The sequence below is a fragment of the Coptis chinensis genome, chromosome 1 (assembly GCF_015680905.1).
Source record: "Coptis chinensis isolate HL-2020 chromosome 1, ASM1568090v1, whole genome shotgun sequence".
Classification (NCBI taxonomy): Eukaryota; Viridiplantae; Streptophyta; class Magnoliopsida; order Ranunculales; family Ranunculaceae; genus Coptis; species Coptis chinensis.
This window is the reverse complement of record NC_141456.1, coordinates 35,912,474-35,931,406: the sequence shown is the minus strand read 5'-3', so window position 1 is coordinate 35,931,406 and position 18,933 is coordinate 35,912,474. Positions and strand designations below refer to the sequence as shown.

At 37.8% G+C, this 18,933-nt stretch overlaps 3 protein-coding genes across 4 annotated transcripts; all 3 read right to left on the bottom strand.

The window, feature by feature from the left end:
• Positions 1–2,162: 2,162 nt before the first annotated feature.
• LOC147523730 (nudix hydrolase 20, chloroplastic-like) lies at positions 2,163–8,106 on the bottom strand. 2 transcript variants are annotated; one of them, XM_086599465.1, is made up of 9 exons: positions 7,829–8,106; positions 7,694–7,758; positions 7,432–7,612; positions 6,084–6,164; positions 5,318–5,443; positions 3,646–3,725; positions 2,982–3,097; positions 2,639–2,759; positions 2,163–2,461 (listed from the first exon to the last, which is right to left on the bottom strand). In XM_086599465.1, the coding sequence occupies exons 1-9, from the start codon at positions 8,045–8,047 to the stop codon at positions 2,392–2,394; spliced, it is 1,059 nt and encodes a 352-aa protein (XP_086455591.1). In that variant the 5' UTR covers positions 8,048–8,106; the 3' UTR covers positions 2,163–2,391. The 2 variants fall into 2 exon arrangements, with proteins under 2 accessions (XP_086455591.1, XP_086455595.1); XM_086599469.1 differs by having other exon boundaries at positions 7,694–7,769; positions 7,829–7,934.
• Positions 8,107–9,508: 1,402 nt separating this feature from the next.
• LOC147523729 (uncharacterized) lies at positions 9,509–10,126 on the bottom strand. The gene has a single exon (XM_086572213.1). The coding sequence runs from the start codon at positions 10,124–10,126 to the stop codon at positions 9,509–9,511; it is 618 nt and encodes a 205-aa protein (XP_086428339.1).
• A 3,478-nt stretch (positions 10,127–13,604) lies between these two features.
• LOC147523728 (uncharacterized) lies at positions 13,605–18,267 on the bottom strand. Its single transcript, XM_086572200.1, is given in 8 exon segments — positions 13,605–13,793; positions 14,658–15,659; positions 15,662–15,948; positions 16,127–16,310; positions 16,413–17,338; positions 17,440–17,541; positions 17,674–17,861; positions 18,071–18,267. Coding segments are annotated over 8 exon segments (3,075 nt in total).
• Between the last annotated feature and the right edge of the window lie 666 nt (positions 18,268–18,933).

Here is an 18,933-nt window from a genome sequence, read left to right as displayed (position 1 = left end):
CATCAAGCATAGGATACAATTTTTTAGTTGCTAATATTATTGTTTTTAATTTAGAATAATTACTTATTAAGAATTTGGAATATTTAGGGTTTAATTAGTTTTAGAAGTCTAGGTTAGATTTAGAAGTCTAGTTTTCTTATTAATCAAGTATGGCTTATCTATATAAAGAGGTCATTGTAGTTTAGTTCATTAATTCAATTATCAATTATCAAATTATCAAATCTCCAAAATCTATTATATTTTTCTCCCTCAACTTTTACAATTATTTTATTCAATCTTTTTCTTTTTTAAATTTATTCCCCCTTTTGAAGATCTCCACATTTTTTCTTCTAAATCTCTCGTTTATTCCGCATCGCTGGGATACTGGTTTGACCATACGGGCGTCTGTACTAGCCTTCACTCCATGAAGTATGAACAGGTTGCGAGTGAATTCCCAAATGTGTTGAATTATTTTGATAGCATAAGGGTTTCTTCAACAGTTTTGTATACCTCGTTAGAGGTGGTTGTCTTTTTGCAATATAAAGAACATCAGGTTATTCCACCATTTTGGGCCACCATAACCACAGGTCCCTTCGCTATGTCAAATAGACTAAAATGAATAAATGATACAAAATATATGGGAATGCCGACGTGCGTAAATGTCAACGGAAAGCGACACAGTATTTGGAAATGAGCTAGGAACATTTTATTACGTTACTAACAAATTATAATTGTTAATTATGCTGCATACCGATGAACAACAAACTAAATAACGGAATTATGTGCTTTGGCACGAATCAAAGCTTACGACATGGTAGTAAGACATTATCATGTATTCATGGCTTCATGCGATTCCACCGAATTGACAACAGGAAATGAAAGTTGATTGTGATAAGCTAACAGCTTGATTAGAACTCTCAATATGTTGATATTTGCTCAAGCATCAGAAGTCAGAACAACTTTAGCTTAATTCAATGTTCAAGTGTATCATATAGGAACAACTTTAGCTTAATTCAATGTTCAAGCGTATCATGTAGGACCGAAGGTGTAAATATAACGTGTTCAAGCATATCATGAAGGACCGAAGGCGTAAATATAAGGTATATAAGATGGCCCTTGAGCAAAGTCGGATAACCAGTGTGTTTACGATGGAGGTGTAAGGACATCTCCAATGGAAAGTGTAGATTTACACCTCCACCTAGGCTCTACATAAGAGCCACTAGACTTTTACACTCCCAATTCCCCCTTAAGGTACAATGGATTTTCAAACAAGATACCGTCACACACTCAGTCAGCATTCGTTAGTCACACATTATAGGATGCTCATAGATCAAAGCAAGTCCAATGGGAAGTTATATGGGCTGCTAAAGGCAAATATAGCACTCTAACCACAAAAATGTCATTCTAATGGGACTGCTAGTTCTTAAATTTGAAAAGAGTTCAAAACTCAGCCAAAGTTAAGACTTTCGATAGCAACTGTTATAATAAGTTCGGGAGACGGACTGCATAGTTTTTGCCGTCCGTGTGTTAAATTTCGACGGACGGCAGAAACTGTGTCGTCCGTCCAAAAAAAAATCAACATAAGTTACAAAATAATAGACGGACGGAATAAACTATGCCGTCCGTATCATTTAACACTTCAAAACAAAAAACGTGATTGGATTGGTTTTTTGATTTTGGGGTGCCAAATTTGGTTAGACAAGCTAAAAAGCCTATGTGGCACCTTTTAGCAGCCCAATTTAGCAACTCTCCATTGGACTTCCTCTCATGAGATCATTTTATAAGGTGCCCAGAATCCCAATATTAGCCCAACTACAGAACTACTCGTACAATCTCACTGGCATGGTAGTCCCCATTTGGCTTACTAGCATGTTTAAATGAAGACTCCACTCTGTTGATGGCGGCAATATCAGATTCTGGACTGAATTATGGTGTGGCAATCGACTCCTCCTATGGCTTGCTAGCATGGTATTAAGAATACTTGATTTTCTGTGGAAATGTTTTACAGTGAGGATATCGAATTAGCCTACTCTAATCTTAGTAAACTAACAATCACGAGATAAAAACTGAATTCAAACGACAGTTTCTTTATTAAAGATCCGTTATAAGTGAGGACATGACTTATATGTTATATATCAATATTATTATGGTATAATGACAACATCCGAAGTATAAACACAATATGACGGTCAGAATTGAAGTGCATTGCATTGTAAGGGTATGTTTCAGTTTTTATACGTCTTTTTGAAATGAGCTGCTGTTCTAGCATACAAGCAAATCCCATCTCTCTACACCCTTGAGAAGTAATCCTTCAACAAGAAGATGGAGACAGATTTGAAGTGCTTACAGTTCATAGAATTAATAAAAACAATAAATAATAAAAAAATGTTCCTCAACCAAAAACGTCTGTGTTTAAGAGCAATCTCCATTCTTCAAGCTTTGAAGCAATGTTAAGAAACCACGATGTTCAGGTCTTATGAATCTGCAAATTTCCAGACAAACAAAATGAAATAATGATTATTTGAATGCTAGAATAACCAAATGTCTTATTCAGTTCGAAGCTAAGTCACCAGTGGCTAGTAAATTTCGCTGAGTTATGCATTATACGGACGAAAAAAAAGAGAGCAATTAAGGTGATTGATAGGACGAAGGTTCGTACCCATGTCGTATCAGGAAATCAATGATAACCAGACAACAATTTGGCTTGAAAAATTCTGTCCTCCGTATGATATTTGCGACACAATTTACTGGGATCATCTTAAAACTCCCCACCTCTCCATCTGCAACAAACAGACAAATGAATCAAGCTGAACGGATCACCAACAAGTTACAAGGTATGCAGTCTCACGCTACACTGCAATTGCAATGCAGTGGATAAGCTAAAAATTAATTCCTCGGAAGCAACTGAAGTGCAAATAACCAGTTAACAGCAATCTGTAGAAAGGTTTAGGTTCACAATAGACTCAACAACATCCATGTAAAGAATCAACTCCAATGCTTACCTTGATTACTGGGAATGAATTCATCAGAGAGTTCTAAATCATAGCAGAACAGAACATCTCTCTTGTAACGTGGCCCATCAATGTCCATGTAAGAAACAGCACCAACTGAGACAGCACTGCAAGACAAGCAGCCAAGAGTTACCTACTATTAACATCCAACATGCATATAAAGTGCAAAATGTAGAAGAAATGCATATATTAATATGATGGATTATCATTTTGATAAAAACCAGAATAATCTTCATTCGAGAATTTCTTCACTGCCAACTTTCTCTAGAAGTCCCATATGTTAGAGGTGTGTAACAATGTCTGTCAAAGTAACGTATCTTCTCAGGTAACAAACCCCATGGGCCAGCACGCACCCATGACTTTTCCCCACAGCAATATTGCTGGATGTGTGGATTGAAGAATCAAACCTATCACCTCTAAGTGCTCTCCGCGATCTTAAAAACTGATATCAAAATCCCCAAGCTGTTAAAGAGTCATGTAACAATTTATATCAAAAGCGACGTGGGTCTAATAGAGGCTGGTACAGATCAAAGTACCAAAAGCCACCCCTGGTAACATGCCCATCACAGGGTCCACAATATAATGCATTCAATCTTACAAACTAAATCATATTATAACTACTGTATCAAAGTTAAGTAAGGTGAAGTAAACATACGATTTGGAGATAGATCTTGGTATTCCTGCTTCCTCTTCACATTCCTTCATGATATTTGCCTTACATGTGATATTGTGCGGCTGCAATAGCCAAATTAGATATGAGTTCTCTGTAAGTAAGTTGAGACAGATATTTGCTCAGACCAAATACAGTGACGTTTAGCCTACAACACTCCGATAGGTTAAAAAGCTGCAAGTGAACTTGTCTAGTTAACAGATTGACATAACTAACAATTTCTACATTCTGAAACAAGGTCGAGAACTTAATTGGTTTCCACACATTCAAGGTCCTTCAAGGGATTCTTTGAATCCATGAAGTTTTGTCGAGACCACACATTCACAATAAGGATCCCTCAGCCATCTTCATCCTTGAAGCTGTGGCTAAGTGATTCACTCATTCTCCCCTCTATCTATGTACAAATAAAGAAGTTGACTGTGTCATATTGATTTAATTAAATTCCAGAAGCAAAGAAAAAGCTGGTTCAGTCAGGTAAGTGCTGCAATAAGTATTAAACTAAATCAATCACCGAGTGGTGGACCCACATCTCTTAGATAGTACAAGTGATTATCGGTGCAGGATCAACTAATCGAAATATATTTACTTGTTCGATTCTATCTAACTTGGTAATGGGGACATCCTTGGATCTAACGTTCCGAATATTGAGGACAGCCATTTACCTTCTTTACAAATTTTGCCCAAGACATAATAAAGTCTTGCAATATCTAAATGACATAATGGTCTCAATCTCCCCAAATAGCATATGCTTAGTAGTCAGGACTATTATTTATTCTGTCTGAAAAAGATCAGTTGCAGACCTGCAGCAGGGTGTTCCTTCTTTTATTTTACATAATGCCCTTAAAAAGGTTATATCTAAACTTCCGCACAAACTCTGATATTGCAGGAAAGTCCCAGAATAGTAGAGGGGCATCATCCAAGCAGAAATCATTCCTCCAGACTCCAGAGAGCTTCCTACCTAGGTTACATGGACACGCCATATTTTGAAAAAAATCTGTGTCGGATACGTATCCACGTGTCCGTGTCCGTATCCGTGTTGGACACACACGGACACATATTGTATTTAATTTACCTCGAATTTCTGATTTACCATCTAATTTAATAAATTTATAATTATTAAAAAATTAATTAATTATTCTTATCCGTGTCCCCGTGTCGATCTTCAACTGCTCGCCGTATCCGACACCCCGTATCCGTGTCGGACACCGACACACGTGCCCGTGTCAATGTAACCTAGCTTCCTACTAGGCACTACGTGTACTTTCTCGACTTTGGGTGTCTTCAAAACCAACACAATATACCATCATGGCCTAAACTACCACAATATACCCAAAAATACTGGTGATATACTTTTACCACCTATTTTCACAAATTTACCTTGATATGAAAATGTTGGCCCGATATTCCGATATCTGTGATAAATATCTGGAAATCAGGAGTACGGTATATCAAACGTTGTCGATCTTGTGGGCTTTGTACACCATCACAGATGTAAACATACGATAACCAAAGTAGCAATAGATCTACAATATTAGCTAAAAAAATATATGTCGATCAACGAAAATCAATGATGCACTCAAAACATTCAGGATTATCATTTACACGAGCACTGAGCAGGAACAAAGAGTAATACGAAGACATGAACTCCATTACATACCAAACCTCCAGCAACTAAATGATCAAGCATCCCTGGATAAGTGGGCTTCACTTCACTTCTCTTTCCTACCCACAGAAATTTTTCTCCATCCTTATTGACATACCCATTCATATGAACACCATAAGCCTGTTAACAGAAAAAGGAAAAAAGAAGCACTCCACTTGACCACCAACATAAAATAAACAGTATCTCAATTGATCAAAAGCACTGTAACCACCAACTTTGAAGCTTAAATACAATCTTTGAAAACATTGCAGTCCAGGTGCTGACCAAAAGAAATTCCCGGCCTTCACAGAATAATGCTGTTTTTTTTTTTTGGGTATCCATTAGCTAATGATTTAGTTTCAAACGAGGTGAAGTATATAATGGTATTATCTTCTAAATGAAAATTGAAATGAAGATCTAGTTGGCAAGTTGGATCCAAGTTTGACTAGCAAATAGCATATTCCGCATTACAGATAAATTGGTATGTATTGAGCCAAAAAGAAATAATTATATAAATTCTACTGTTTGTTTATGCTCTAAAATTAACATGCGGGTTGAGAGAAGCTCCCTTGGTATATGAAGTGCACAATTTTGAATGCAAATGTGTGGGGACTTAAAGCAGCTTTCTTAGAAATAAAAACAAAAATGGAATACATAAATGGAATCAATGTCATAATATATTTACTTTCCTATAGTCCATAATGCCTTGGCTTCCCTATTATAACTTCATCCTCCAAAACTCTGGTTTTTGCAATCGAAGTTCATGGATTTCTTAACCAACCTTTATCCCGAAGTAAGGAGCAGCTGCACGCTCTACCGAGAAACATACTGGCATCCCATATGATGATGTTACAGGGTATAACTGATTGAAACGAAAACAACCAATAATTAGCAAAATGAAGGAAACAAAGATGCTCTTATAGTGAAGGATAAAGGAAGGAAACATGATAAAAGAAGACTAAAATCTTGCACACTCAAGTCTCAGTAAGAAAACGAGGACATTTTTAAGACCATAGTTGTAAATGCCCAAATATATCTTGGTATTCAACATAACTGCATCTCTCTCCCTTCCTCTCATGGTGGTTATGGAGTAGCCCTAGCTAGGGTTCGATCCGCTCACCGCCACTGCTGAGAGGTCGTTTTGGAAGGAAAGCCACAAGGTTAAGAAAAGCTGAATGCGAAGAAGGAGGTACTTTGCAGTATACTGTGTTTCTCAAATTTAGGAATGGTTAACATGATAGCTCAAGCAGCAGACCAACATTCAAAACTTCATTTCATAGTAGTAATCACAAGTTTCACTGGGAGCACTAGCACCCAACACCATATCCACAGCTGTGGGCATAGTAATTCCCTGTCGAGGAACAAAAACATGGAAATTTTCAAATATTGTATCAAGGGCTACGAGAGCAAAGGCAATGTCAGACCTTATTTAAAGAGAGCGAATTAAAAAGAGGGTGGGGGGGGGGGCAACGTTGAAGTGACAATCACTGCAAAAAAAAATTGGGTTACTATCCAGCAGCGTGATCAAGTATTCTAGAGCACAGGAAACAGTGTCACCACAATATTCACCAGAAAAGATCTAGGAGATTGATACAGTAAGAAAAAATGTACCACCAGAGGTATTGTAGTAACTACAAGCATCATGGAAGAGTCATTGCTTCACTCAGAAGATAACAAAAGAACAGTTCTAAACGACAAAAGATATCCACGATAAGTTTTTTTAATCTAACCAGAAATTTTGTTTGATGAAACTTCTAGTCATGGAAAGCAATCAAAGTGTTTCAAATTCTCAAATAATTCAATGTGGAATAAAAGCAAGCCATGCCCAAGTTGACATAGGGATGGAGTCACAAACTATCATCAATTCATTCATTGAGCAATAAAGACAAGAAACATTAGCAGGAATACCTCTTCATTTCTTCTATCAAGTACAAAGGGAAATATCTAAATACCAAGGAACATGAAATTTCTGAGTATATATGTACTTCACATTAACAATGATACAAACACATGATACATAAAGGGTTGTGTCTTTGATGAAATCAGGATTTTTGATAACAAAATTCAACAGACACTTGGATCAAACACAAAGAAAACTGCGTTTATTACATAATGAGCGCAAGAAGTACCTCGTTGCGTATACCTGGAATCAAACCTTCACCCAAGCATTTGACCACATATCCAACCGCTTCCGTCCTATCGTCTGGTGTTTCAAGTAATTGATTCAATGTAACTACATTGCTACCAAATAAACTATCTTCTCCAAATACAAACACATCCTTAAACTCCCTCAAATTATCCGCAAAAAACCTGAAGTTAACAAAAAAAAACGTCATAACCAATTCAATCTCAAAACAAAATGAAGCCGAAAATCTATCTACTTGCGCTTACTGTTTATGTATATATCCAACGACTTGGCTATCGATAACAAATGGAAAGAAGTCCATCTTCTTTTCCTACAAGTAAACTTATAAAGATCAATGTCAACTAAAATATAAAAGAAAGTGCAAGTGGATGTTAGCTTACAGAAGCACGATTGCACGTTTGGATTCTTTGGAAGAAGCCATGAAGGTCTAATGAATCATTATTATTAGTTGACGGTACACAAACTTTCAAAACGTCTTCCCATGTGAAACTACTAGTCCTCTGAGATAAACAAGGAGATTTTGGGTATGCATAATTTTGATGTTTTGGGAAGTAGTTGATATTATTAGTTTGGAACAAGGAAGAGTTGCAGAGTGCCATTAGAGACTGTTGTTGTTTTGACTTTGTACTTTGGGACGCAGTTTATTATTATTATATATACTAGTAAACGGGCACGCTATGAAAGAAAATTGGGATAGAATTATGTAATGTAAAATATGACATATTACATTTGTCTGAATGGATTATGTAAAATGGTTTATATTCAAAGAACTTCAATAAAAAAAAAAAACGATTGAATACGCTAGTTTTAGTCTTTGTTTGAATAAATATATTTGAAGAGGTATTTATCCGTATGTAATTTAGTTAGTATGTAATTAGTATTGTATATGGCACAAACTAATTTACCTAAAAAATAGGTATTATGTTGATGAAGTTTACCTTTGTGCTGCTAGTTTTTGTGGAGCATTTATAATTGATGGAGGAATATTGTTGGATTTATATGAGTGTATTACCTATAAGATACTAGCATTTTGGGCACGCTCGATGAGCGTGAAATTTACCGTGTGCTACATGTTTATACGTATGGTATACATAAAGATCAGTTAAGGAAATTGAGACAGAGTAAAAACGACATATACTAAAGCTTTTGAGACGGAGTACAAACTCAGTAGTTAATAAAGAAGTCATAAGAAGATACTAAATACCATATACATGTGTAGATGCAAAATAACAAAAGACATGGCCGAATAGTCATTGTAATTTTCTTCTAAAGTTATATGTATGGTAGGTAACTGTGGTAGGTAACTGATCTGGTACATGTGCTTATGCCCTCATGGAGGAAAGGTCCACATTAGCCATCCAAAATTCAGAGTAGTTAGCAGACGGAAGCAAGCATATGTTGTGAAGTTTAACACTCTGCAAATATAAGATGATAAACATTTAATCAGTACGTAAATATCACCGTCAGTATAGTTTATAACCAAATGCAATTTTCATTAACTAATCTTCAGAAATTAAATTTCTTATAGAGGTAAAATAAACTGCATATGCTCATAGCATATAGTTAGTTTTTAATATTTTCTGCAATCCCAAATAACAACATGGCAAAGCTATAGTAGTTAAATGGTACATAGTCATGAAATTGTTAAAGATAGAAGAATATATTCACCTGCTTGTAGGATACGGACATGGTAAAATCTTAAAAGTAAATGTTATTGCAATAGTACACCTGCAGAAATAACACATGATGAACACAGATAAGGTAAGCTATTGATGATGAGACGTTGAGGTACATGATAAAAAGGGTGAGATATATACCTGCGATTTCTATTATCCATTAGAGGAGCGGAGAACACTTTTGTACACAATATTCTTCGTGTATGTTCCAGTATAGCCAGTTAGAACTCCTTTTTTAATTAAGATCTTAGTGTTTTTTCTGGATACTCCCCGTGATAGAGCTACATAAAGTTGGCCATGATCAAAGACATGATCAGGTAGATAAATTCCTACATGAGGAATTGTCTGTCCCTGCGATTTGTGAATTGTTAAAGCGAAACCCAATCAAATTGGGAATTGTTTTCTTGTGAAATCAAAACCCAAATTGAGGTCCTGTGACGGCTTCATTGGAATACGATGAAGAAAAGCTGGTTCACCGGCATGAGTTCCTGTCAAAATCTCAGCAAAGATTACATTTTTGTAAAAACCACGACAAATCAGCCTCGTTCCATTGCATAAACCATTAGCAGGATCGATGTTCCGGAGGAGAATTATTGGAGCCCCCAATTTCAGAGTCAGCTTATGTGGAGCTAGACTGCCTGAAGATATAGAATTGAGGAAGTCCTGTTGATATAAATTTTTTGGGTCATTATCAACGGAATCAAATGAGTAGAATGTTTTATCTGCTCCGGGAAATATCTCAATGACGATGTCGTTTAACCTATCAACATTGTCATTTGTAAGGGTTAGCAAAGCTCTTTGTGCCATGTAGTCTGTCAGGTGAGCGTTTTCATGCATCTTAGGAAAAACTTCATATATTAAGTGCTCCAATGAATGTTCACCTTCCCATGGAATAACTAAGTCATCTGGAATTCTGACCATATCATCAAGTATGCAATGCGCACTACCGTTACCGATGTGTAGTAGGAAAGCCGAGAATGTCGGGTCAATTTTTGCTCGCATGTTTTCAGTGAGATGAATTACCTTGACGGATCTCCATAGATCAGATTTTGTAATGCATGCATCAATCTTTTCTGCAATGGTACCATGAGCAACAAACGGAAGTACGGCGGAAATCACCACCAAAGACAAAAAATCTTTCCCCCAAATGGCAAATGAGAATCTGTTATATCCTTGAGCGTTCTATTGAGAGCTTCAAATGTGTGGCGATGTGTCATTGTTGCCTCATCCCAAATAATGAGACTCGCTTCACGTAGCAAGTCAGCAAGTGGAGACTCTTTACATATCCTACAGGTGGAAGTAGCGGAAGTAGGAACAGGTATCTTGAGTCTGGAGTGGGCTGTCCGACCTCCTGGAAGCATGGTGGCAGCAAGACCTGAGGTGGAGGTTGAAATTGCAATGTGGCCTCTGTCCCTTAAATATGCTAAAATAGAACGGTAGAGAAATGTCTTTCCGGTACCACCTGGGCCATCAATAAAATATATAGAGCTCTTGTTTTGGATAGCGAGTGCACAATAACTCGAAAAGCATACAGTTGGTCACCATTTAGTTTGACGATTGATGATACATCCTCTGGTGGTATTACTACTGACCGTTCCTCAGCAATCAAATCATGGACATTGGAGCGATCATCTAAATCAGTACATAACGGCGGCAAATCATAATTAGACAACTTCTTATTATTTTCAGCTAGTGATGATTCAATCTCCTTAAGTAAGCGGTTGGTTGCATGAGTTAAGCTACCCGAGGAAGGGTAATCTTCAATCATGTATGGGAAGAATTCGTTCCATAATTCACGAACAGCTACAGGATTACAAAATACCAAAATAGAAGAAAATAGCTTCCGTAATGCAGAAGGCATGTGAGCGATGCTCGCCGATAAGCAATCAGCGTATAGCACTATCTTCTTCAAAGAAGACCGTTGTTGTTCGGCCAACCGTCACACCCGAATTTCGGCTGCATCGGAAAAACATTATTTGTTCCCGACTCTTCGATCTCCGAGGTGTGACGCTCTCCACTCCAAAACTCATAAACGGTTTAAATATGCGGATAATTAAAACCAATAAAATTTTTAAGCTGAAACAACGGTCCTATTCATTTCAAAATAATTTACAAATGAAAATGCAAATAACATTATCTCAACTGAAAATCTATATCACCTCAAAGGAAAACAAGACACATCCTGAGATGCAACGCTAACGCAAACCACAAGCCGCAACCAATCTTCTTCAATATTAAACCTGTCAAAACTTATCAACTATGTTCATTGAATGAACACCCCGATAAGCAAACATGCAAATCGGTTGACATTATAAACAATCTTTGGTGTGAGTAGCTCTAAAATATAACATATAATTATACATATATATACACAATCCCTACGGCAGTTAGTTCCTCCACCGAGGCGCCTTAACTTTCAACGACTAATATGACATCCTTAAGAATACTAATTAAGGCAGGTAGTTCCTCCACTGAGGCGCCTTAACTTCACACTAACCACACAACAAACTATACTCATAATAAATAAGGCATGTAGTTCCTCCATCGAGGCGCCTTAGGTTCAACTAAACAAATAACCAACCAAACATATTATATACATTCATCTATTTAAAGATACATCATTAACCAAGATATTACCATAATTATATTAATTAAGGTTTTCTTTACGTGTCCCTAAAATCACGTCGTATCTATGTCTTACCTAGTTTCCCTGGCTACCACAATCGCAACCCAACGCCGAACATGTACATCCACATGCCTCCCTTACATAATGAGCCACTCCGTGCGTAACCACCACTGGCGGGATCGCACACGTAAATCCTCACACGGAAGCCAAATCTATGTAAGCACTGCCACTATTCGGCATAAAATATTGCGCATCATCGTTCTATTTTGCGAACGGAATAATCAAGCCACTATTCGCTCGCCGGGGAGGAGACGCCGAAGGCCATTCAAATTTTAAGCGAAGCGCCCGGAAGGGGCCAATCCATGAGTTGTGGTAGTCGGGTTCTAGGATTTTCGATTCGTAATTTATTCGGATGTCATACATCTATGACTCATAAACATTTCTACTATATCACGTCGCGGTCAATTACCTTATTGCACTAAGCCACAATCTCTAGAAATATCTCAATATATCTCATAACCATATTTCATACTTTCGCGTGCCAATATCTTATTGACTACACCACACTCGTGGGGGCAAATATTCACCAATACTATATTAGCATCTCACATATAAAATAATGGGTGTATATACATTTCTCAATATATTGCATTAATACAACTATTCCAAAGATATTATATCATGTCACAATGCTTCAACGTATCGATACATCTTTATTATAACGTATTAGGAATATAATGTCTCCTAACATCTCAATATCGTCCGCGTGTCAAAAAACACAACATAAATGTCAAATCTTTCTTAGATAATGACAACCAAAGTTATACAAGCTTCCACAGCATTTTATTACTATATGTGTCCATATAATATACACATAAAACGTAGCACAAATTAAACAGTTCATAGTCCACAATCAAAGCCCAATATATAAATGCTTTACACACTACTCACGTCAAATCTAAATTAGATAATGACCAACCAAGTTATATAATATTCGACAATATTTTATTACTATATTTATCCATCTAAATCAAACATATGAAAAACTAGAAAAGTCAACATTCGGTCAACGGTCAAAGTCAACGATTCGGCGGTCAAAGTCAATGGTCAGCGGTCAAAGGTCAACACCTCATGGTCAAGGTCAAACTCAACATGTCATGGTCAAAGCCAAACTGTCATTGTCAAAGTCAAAGGTGAAAGTCAACCGTCCATGGTCAAAGGTCAAAGTCAACCATCAAAGTCAACGGTCGATGGTCAAAGTCAAACTGTCCTAGTCAAAGTCAACAGGTCCTGGTCAAAGTCAATTCATCATTGTCAAAGTCAAACTGTCGTTTCCGTGTTCGACAGGTCCAGGGTCATAGTCAATTCATCATTGTCAAAGTCAAACTGTCGTTTCCGTGTTCGACAGGTCCAGGGTCATAGCCATGGTTCATGGCTAAGGTCAAAGGTGCATGGCTCATGGGCTCATGACCAAGGTGATGGTTCGGACCCAACTGGCGGAGCCCAAACCTTAGAACCCGAAACTCTAGAAGTCCACTTATTTATTCTACCTGACCCAATTGGATCTATTTTAAGTCCTATGGACTGGCCTCAGACAATATTAGAAACGGGCCCAAAACAATTAAGTGGTTCAGTCCAAAAATACAAATGAAACGGGCCCATAGACTAATATTAGAACTGGTCCCAAAACTTAAGTTAAACTGGTCCACAAAACTTAATTAAATTGGGCCCAAACAAAACAAACACATTTCGGCCCAACATACAAATGAAATTAGAATGGGGCCTAAACAAAACCGACCACTTGGTCTTGACCCAAGCCCAAGCCCCAACCCGAAAATTCTTTGTTCATCTTCTTCAATCTTCTTCCACCACCAAATCCGCCACCACAAGCCTCCACGCGACCACCCAATTTATACAAAGCGGTTTTAATCCCATAACAACCCAAACAACATTAACAAAACAAAAAACACCATTCACTAAATCGACGCCCATCTTCAAAACTAGATCTACAAGATTTTTCTTATCGCCGCCATTAATGGCTTCCTACAGACCCACAACCGCCCTCACACAAACCTCAAACACACCCCTCACAACCAACCATCAACCCATCACCACAAAAACACAACAACCCATTTTAAACCCAAGAAAAACAGCCCAACACCGGTAGCCATTAACGCCTCCAAGCTTCACCGCCCCCACTCTCCAAAGACCAATCGACGATCCTCATCCCTCAATCAAACCTCATAACCCACCAAGCAAACAACAACAATCGGAAGGGCGATTACCAAGTCGAGGTCGCGGCGCCTCCATTTTGCTTGTTAAGTCTTTGACGAGGGGGTTCAACATCCCACCCAATTTCAACCAATCAACCAATATAACGACCCTAATCACGGTTTAATCAACACCCTTCCCATACACAACAAAACGGTTCAAACACAAGAAAAATAACAGAAAATGAAAGATGAATGAGAACACGAGAACATGGTTTTGACGTACAATTGGTGTGTCTATACGGGAAAAAACGAAAAATAAACTACTCACAAAACAGTTTATTTGGGTAGAAAATTAAGTAAAATCTAAACCGATGAAAATCATAGTTTTGGTAGTGGTGAGAGTTAACTCTACTCACGGTATTATTGACTCCGCAATTCCTCCGAGTCCGGAGCCGTCGGCTCCGCCGCTCCAAAGAAGCGAGCTTCAAGCTCTGCCTCCATTTTTAATATATTATTATTTTTATGAACCCTATTTTCTAGAAAAAGTGTTTATATACTTGGGTCCGAAACCCAAGCCCAACACAGACTCGGGCCCAAAACCAGGCCCACGTATCCCGAGTCCGATCCGACGAATTTTGAAAATAAAATAATTTAATTAATTAATAAAATAGAAAAAATATGTATTTAAAAATACGGGCGTTACAGCTTCCTTGTAAGTAGAGTATCTAACTCCATCGAATGTTCGGAGATCTTCAAAAGAAGTAGGACCTCTTACATGGTTGAGAAGTAGTCGCAAGTAGTACCTCTCAATATCTGATGGATGCATAGTTCGCAGTCTTCCAATCACTTTGAATTTGCTTTTCCTTAGACGCCATTGCTTAGCAGAGTTGTTCCATACATAATGCTCGGGGAACTCCCTGTAGAGATACCGTCTTGCTTCTGGATCAACGCTATTTGTCTTGAAGAACTCGGTTAACATGGTTTTAGATGTCCTCTCGTCCGCTAGAAGGTGTTCGAGATTGACTTTGTCAGAGTAGATAACTTGGTGCATTCTATCAAGATGCACCTGTAATGCATAGACAGCAGGGTATATTCTGTTGAGAGGGAACCTAAAGATCCTCCATAAGGATTCTTGAGGACATATCCAACGTCCATCAATGAACTGCTGAATTTCATCGTGGGTATTATGCACCTTTGAACTGACTTCCATTGATACACGGTCCAGACCTTTGTATACATATTTGTACAAATACTTCACCGACTTTATGGAGGAGCAAATTTCGATGTTGATATGACAATCGTATTTCCTCAACAGCCATGGGTTGTAAGGTACAACCCATCGATTATCAATGGAAAGATCATCTTTTAGCATAATTCTTTTGCCATTATCACGCCTCTGGTAAATAGCATAAGAGTCATTGCCCTGGACGGTTACTGGGGCAAATTCCTTCGGAAAATTTCGTTTGCACCTTCCATTTTTCATGCAGACGGAATCTGGTTTCAACTCTCCACACGGACCGTGAATCATATGTCTCATGACAATGTTGTATAAATCATGTTCATGGTCTGGATCAGGAATTTCAGCCCTAACAACTGTGTCATAATCATCCGGGTTGTTAAGCTTGTCATCCTCATCCAAAATCAAGAGCATATGAACGTGTGGCAAACCACGTTTTTGGAACTCGATGACGGTAATGCGTGGGCGACAACCTTTCCGAGGACACCCTTATCGAACAAATCTTTCTTTAGTTCCTCACATTTTTCATGAAAGACTCTCGTAGTAAGATCGGGTCTGTCTTGTGAGGTTTGACCTTCCTTTAACCTCCTTGTAATCTCCGACCAATTCGGATTGCATGTCATGGTGAGGAATATATCCGGTTTTCCAAATTTTTGAACCAAAGCCATCGCGTCATGATATCTTTCGTGCATATCTCACGGGCTTCCTATATAGGATGACGGTAAGATAGTTCGTCGACCAACATTAGCTATACATATACAATATGAGATGTTAAAAAAAAAAAAAAAAAAAAAAAAAACATATCATCTAAATGAAAAACAGCATAAAGCATGGCAAAATCACAGAGGCTAGAATACAGTCCAGCGTTAACTTTTGTTCACTACTGTAATATTGGTTCGATATTGCAACTAAAATAATATAAATACCTGCATTGGTTTCGCCCATCTGCACAGAGTCGTGCAACCCTTGGTATAACTCAGCTCTTAAAGTGTCCTGGTTGTCACGGATAAATCTTAACTGCTGAGTCGAAATTTTGACATAAATGTCAACTACATACTGTTGTAGGAGCCGACCGCCACGAAGCAATATTGAGTCGTGGTTATCCCGGATCTAATAAAAAAGTAGCATGTATTTTTTTGTCAAATAGAAAGATAAAAATAATTAACTGAGATATAATTTATTAAATATTTGACATTGGAATGTATAATTTACCTGGAGTAGGTAACAATAAAACTCACGACAACTGATTCTCTGAGCATCGTCACTGAATATATGCAAATCCCATCCAAAGTTTCCGTAAGGGTGAAGCAGTGGATATTGAAGGGGGTTGTAAGAGCCAGCAGTGTCAGGCACATTTAATAAATCACCAGTCATAGTCTCTATGATTATATCTCTCTCCTTACGTTCAGCAGGATCCTCAGTCCCAACTAAAATGGCAGCTACCTGGGAAGACGTTGGCAGAGTATAGTGATGCTTGTCAGAGGGCACTTCCTTGATATGTAATCGAATATCCATTAAATTTTCAGATCTAGCAACGCGGCGAAAAGCGCGCACAAAAGGGTTATTACGGTCGAGGACTTTCTGCAAAATGGACAGAACTTGGGGATTCAGCAACTTATTTTCAGATAGTCTGTTCATCATTTCATGATCGGTGTCATAGACATACATTTGCAGAAAACGCGGTCGCTGGCCATGTGTAGGTATTAGACCACCGATTCTATGGTAAATGGATCCTTGAGCTCGATAAGTGTATACTCCATTTTTACCGCTAGCCAATTTTTCATCAAAGTGCACTCCCATCGAGGTGAAAGCAAAGACATGGTTGTAAGCACGGATGTTTGTTCTGAAGTGCGCACCTTGTTCTGACCGTGCAGTGTACAAATACATCAATTCTGGAGGAGAATCTATATGGGGTAGTTTAATTTTACCTCCAAGACAACAAAATTGACGGGACTCAGATGGAAATAGCTTCGGCATGGCGGTTGAGTGCGGAACCGCGATGTTGCTTATTTCATGTCGTTGAAATTCTGGAGTGTCAACGAAGCCTCTTGCACAGTTGTGATAAGATTTCTGTGATGAGGGAACCTTTTTAGAGCGAAAAGTGCTGATCTTTTCGGCACCATTATTATTTTTTTGCTCTAGCAATAGCATATGCAGGTATCGAATGTTATTTAAATATGTCACAATTCAATGCACATGGTAAGCTAAAAACAAAATGTATTGATATTAAGAAACAAACCTTGAATGTCATTTACGAAGTTGATATTATCTAAATCAACTTCATTACGATAGCCATCAATGTCGTCACCGACTGGTGCACTTAATACGGTGCTCGGGTCATCTGATAAAAAAAAAAAAAAAAACGCGCGAAAAGAGTAAGTCGACAACATCAACAACAACAACAACACTAAAAAAACATCTGACAACAAACAACAAACAACAAAATCAACAACAAACAAACAAACAAACATACCAATGACAAAATCTAGATTCATTCGATCTAGGAACAATGTTGCAGACAAAGGGCGGCTACTCAACCTGTCAACTTCCGATTGTACGTGAGTCTGGATGATATTAAGGACTTGATTTAAATCAACAGCAGGATCAGATGGTGGTGGTATGCTACTCTCGTTCAATTGATCAGCCAAAGGTGGCGGTACACTAAAATCATGTAACTGTTTAGTATCTAAAGGTGGCACACTAACGTCATGAAAACGTCAGTGCGTTGGAATGTACGCCCGGCAGACTCAGCATCCAATATGGTGTTAAAATTGGCATCGTTTTCCATAGGCAGTGTCTCATTTGATTGAGAAAGCAATCTTTCTCTTCTGCGTCTATAATTCAGGCGCTCTCATTCTCGTAGCTGGGACCTCTGCTCTGCAGTCATTTCGGCCATTCGCTGTCTATAACGGATATGGCGACGTTCTCTTTCAGAAGCCAACTGTTCACTACTCTTATTAAGATTCCGTCTTCGCTCATAAAGGCGTCTCCGCTCACGCTGCTCATCAGTTAATCTTCTACTTGATAGAGGGCAATGCCCAATGTTTTTCGCAATATTGGGCGACATGATGAAACCGGCTAGATAACGTATACATCAATAAATACAATAATGAAATATTTAAACAATATAGAGATAGTAAGTTCAGATATGATGAATTAAAAAAGAAAAATTACTGAACTTAAAAACTCATCAATTTGCTAAAAGAACAATTACTAAACTTCAATACTCATCAATTTGATGATTATAGTAGAAATAGAATTAGCGAGCGTGAAAGAAACAGAGACAGAGATACAGCAACTTGGATTATTTAGATCGGTACAAATACACAGATGAGTTGATACAAAAAAAAAAAAAAAAAAAAAAAAAATCAAAAGATGAAGTATTACACTAATCTCATTTGAAATTAATCAGTGGGAAATCGGGAATTTGGAAGAGCGCAATGCGTGAATAGAGATGGGGAACTGGAGATGGAAGAATCTGGAATAGGTCGTGGCCATCCACAAAGCCCATCAGAACAGAGAACGAATTGAAAGACATATATACCCTTACTAAACATTATATATTACAATTAGATACAGAACAGGAGTCCATAAATAGAAGGATAAAATAGGAAATGAAAAAATCCTTGCGATGGAAAAGGAACTGTTACGCGGGGAGTTTTATTTATAGGTGAAAGATAAGAATATTACATCATGTTGTGCAATATAATTGATATTCTAAACTGAATAATAA

Coding starts and splice junctions, on each gene's coding strand:
- LOC147523730 (XM_086599465.1), bottom strand. CDS start 8,047: ATGGCACTCTGCAACTCTTCCTTGTTCCAAACTAATAATATCAACTAC. Junction 7,613..7,693: donor GTTGGATATATACATAAACA/GTAAGCGCAAGT, acceptor TGTTAACTTCAG/GTTTTTTGCGGATAATTTGA. Junction 5,444..6,083: donor CTCCTTACTTCGGGATAAAG/GTTGGTTAAGAA, acceptor TTCTGTTAACAG/GCTTATGGTGTTCATATGAA.
- LOC147523729 (XM_086572213.1), bottom strand. CDS start 10,126: ATGCGAGCAAAAATTGACCCGACATTCTCGGCTTTCCTACTACACATC.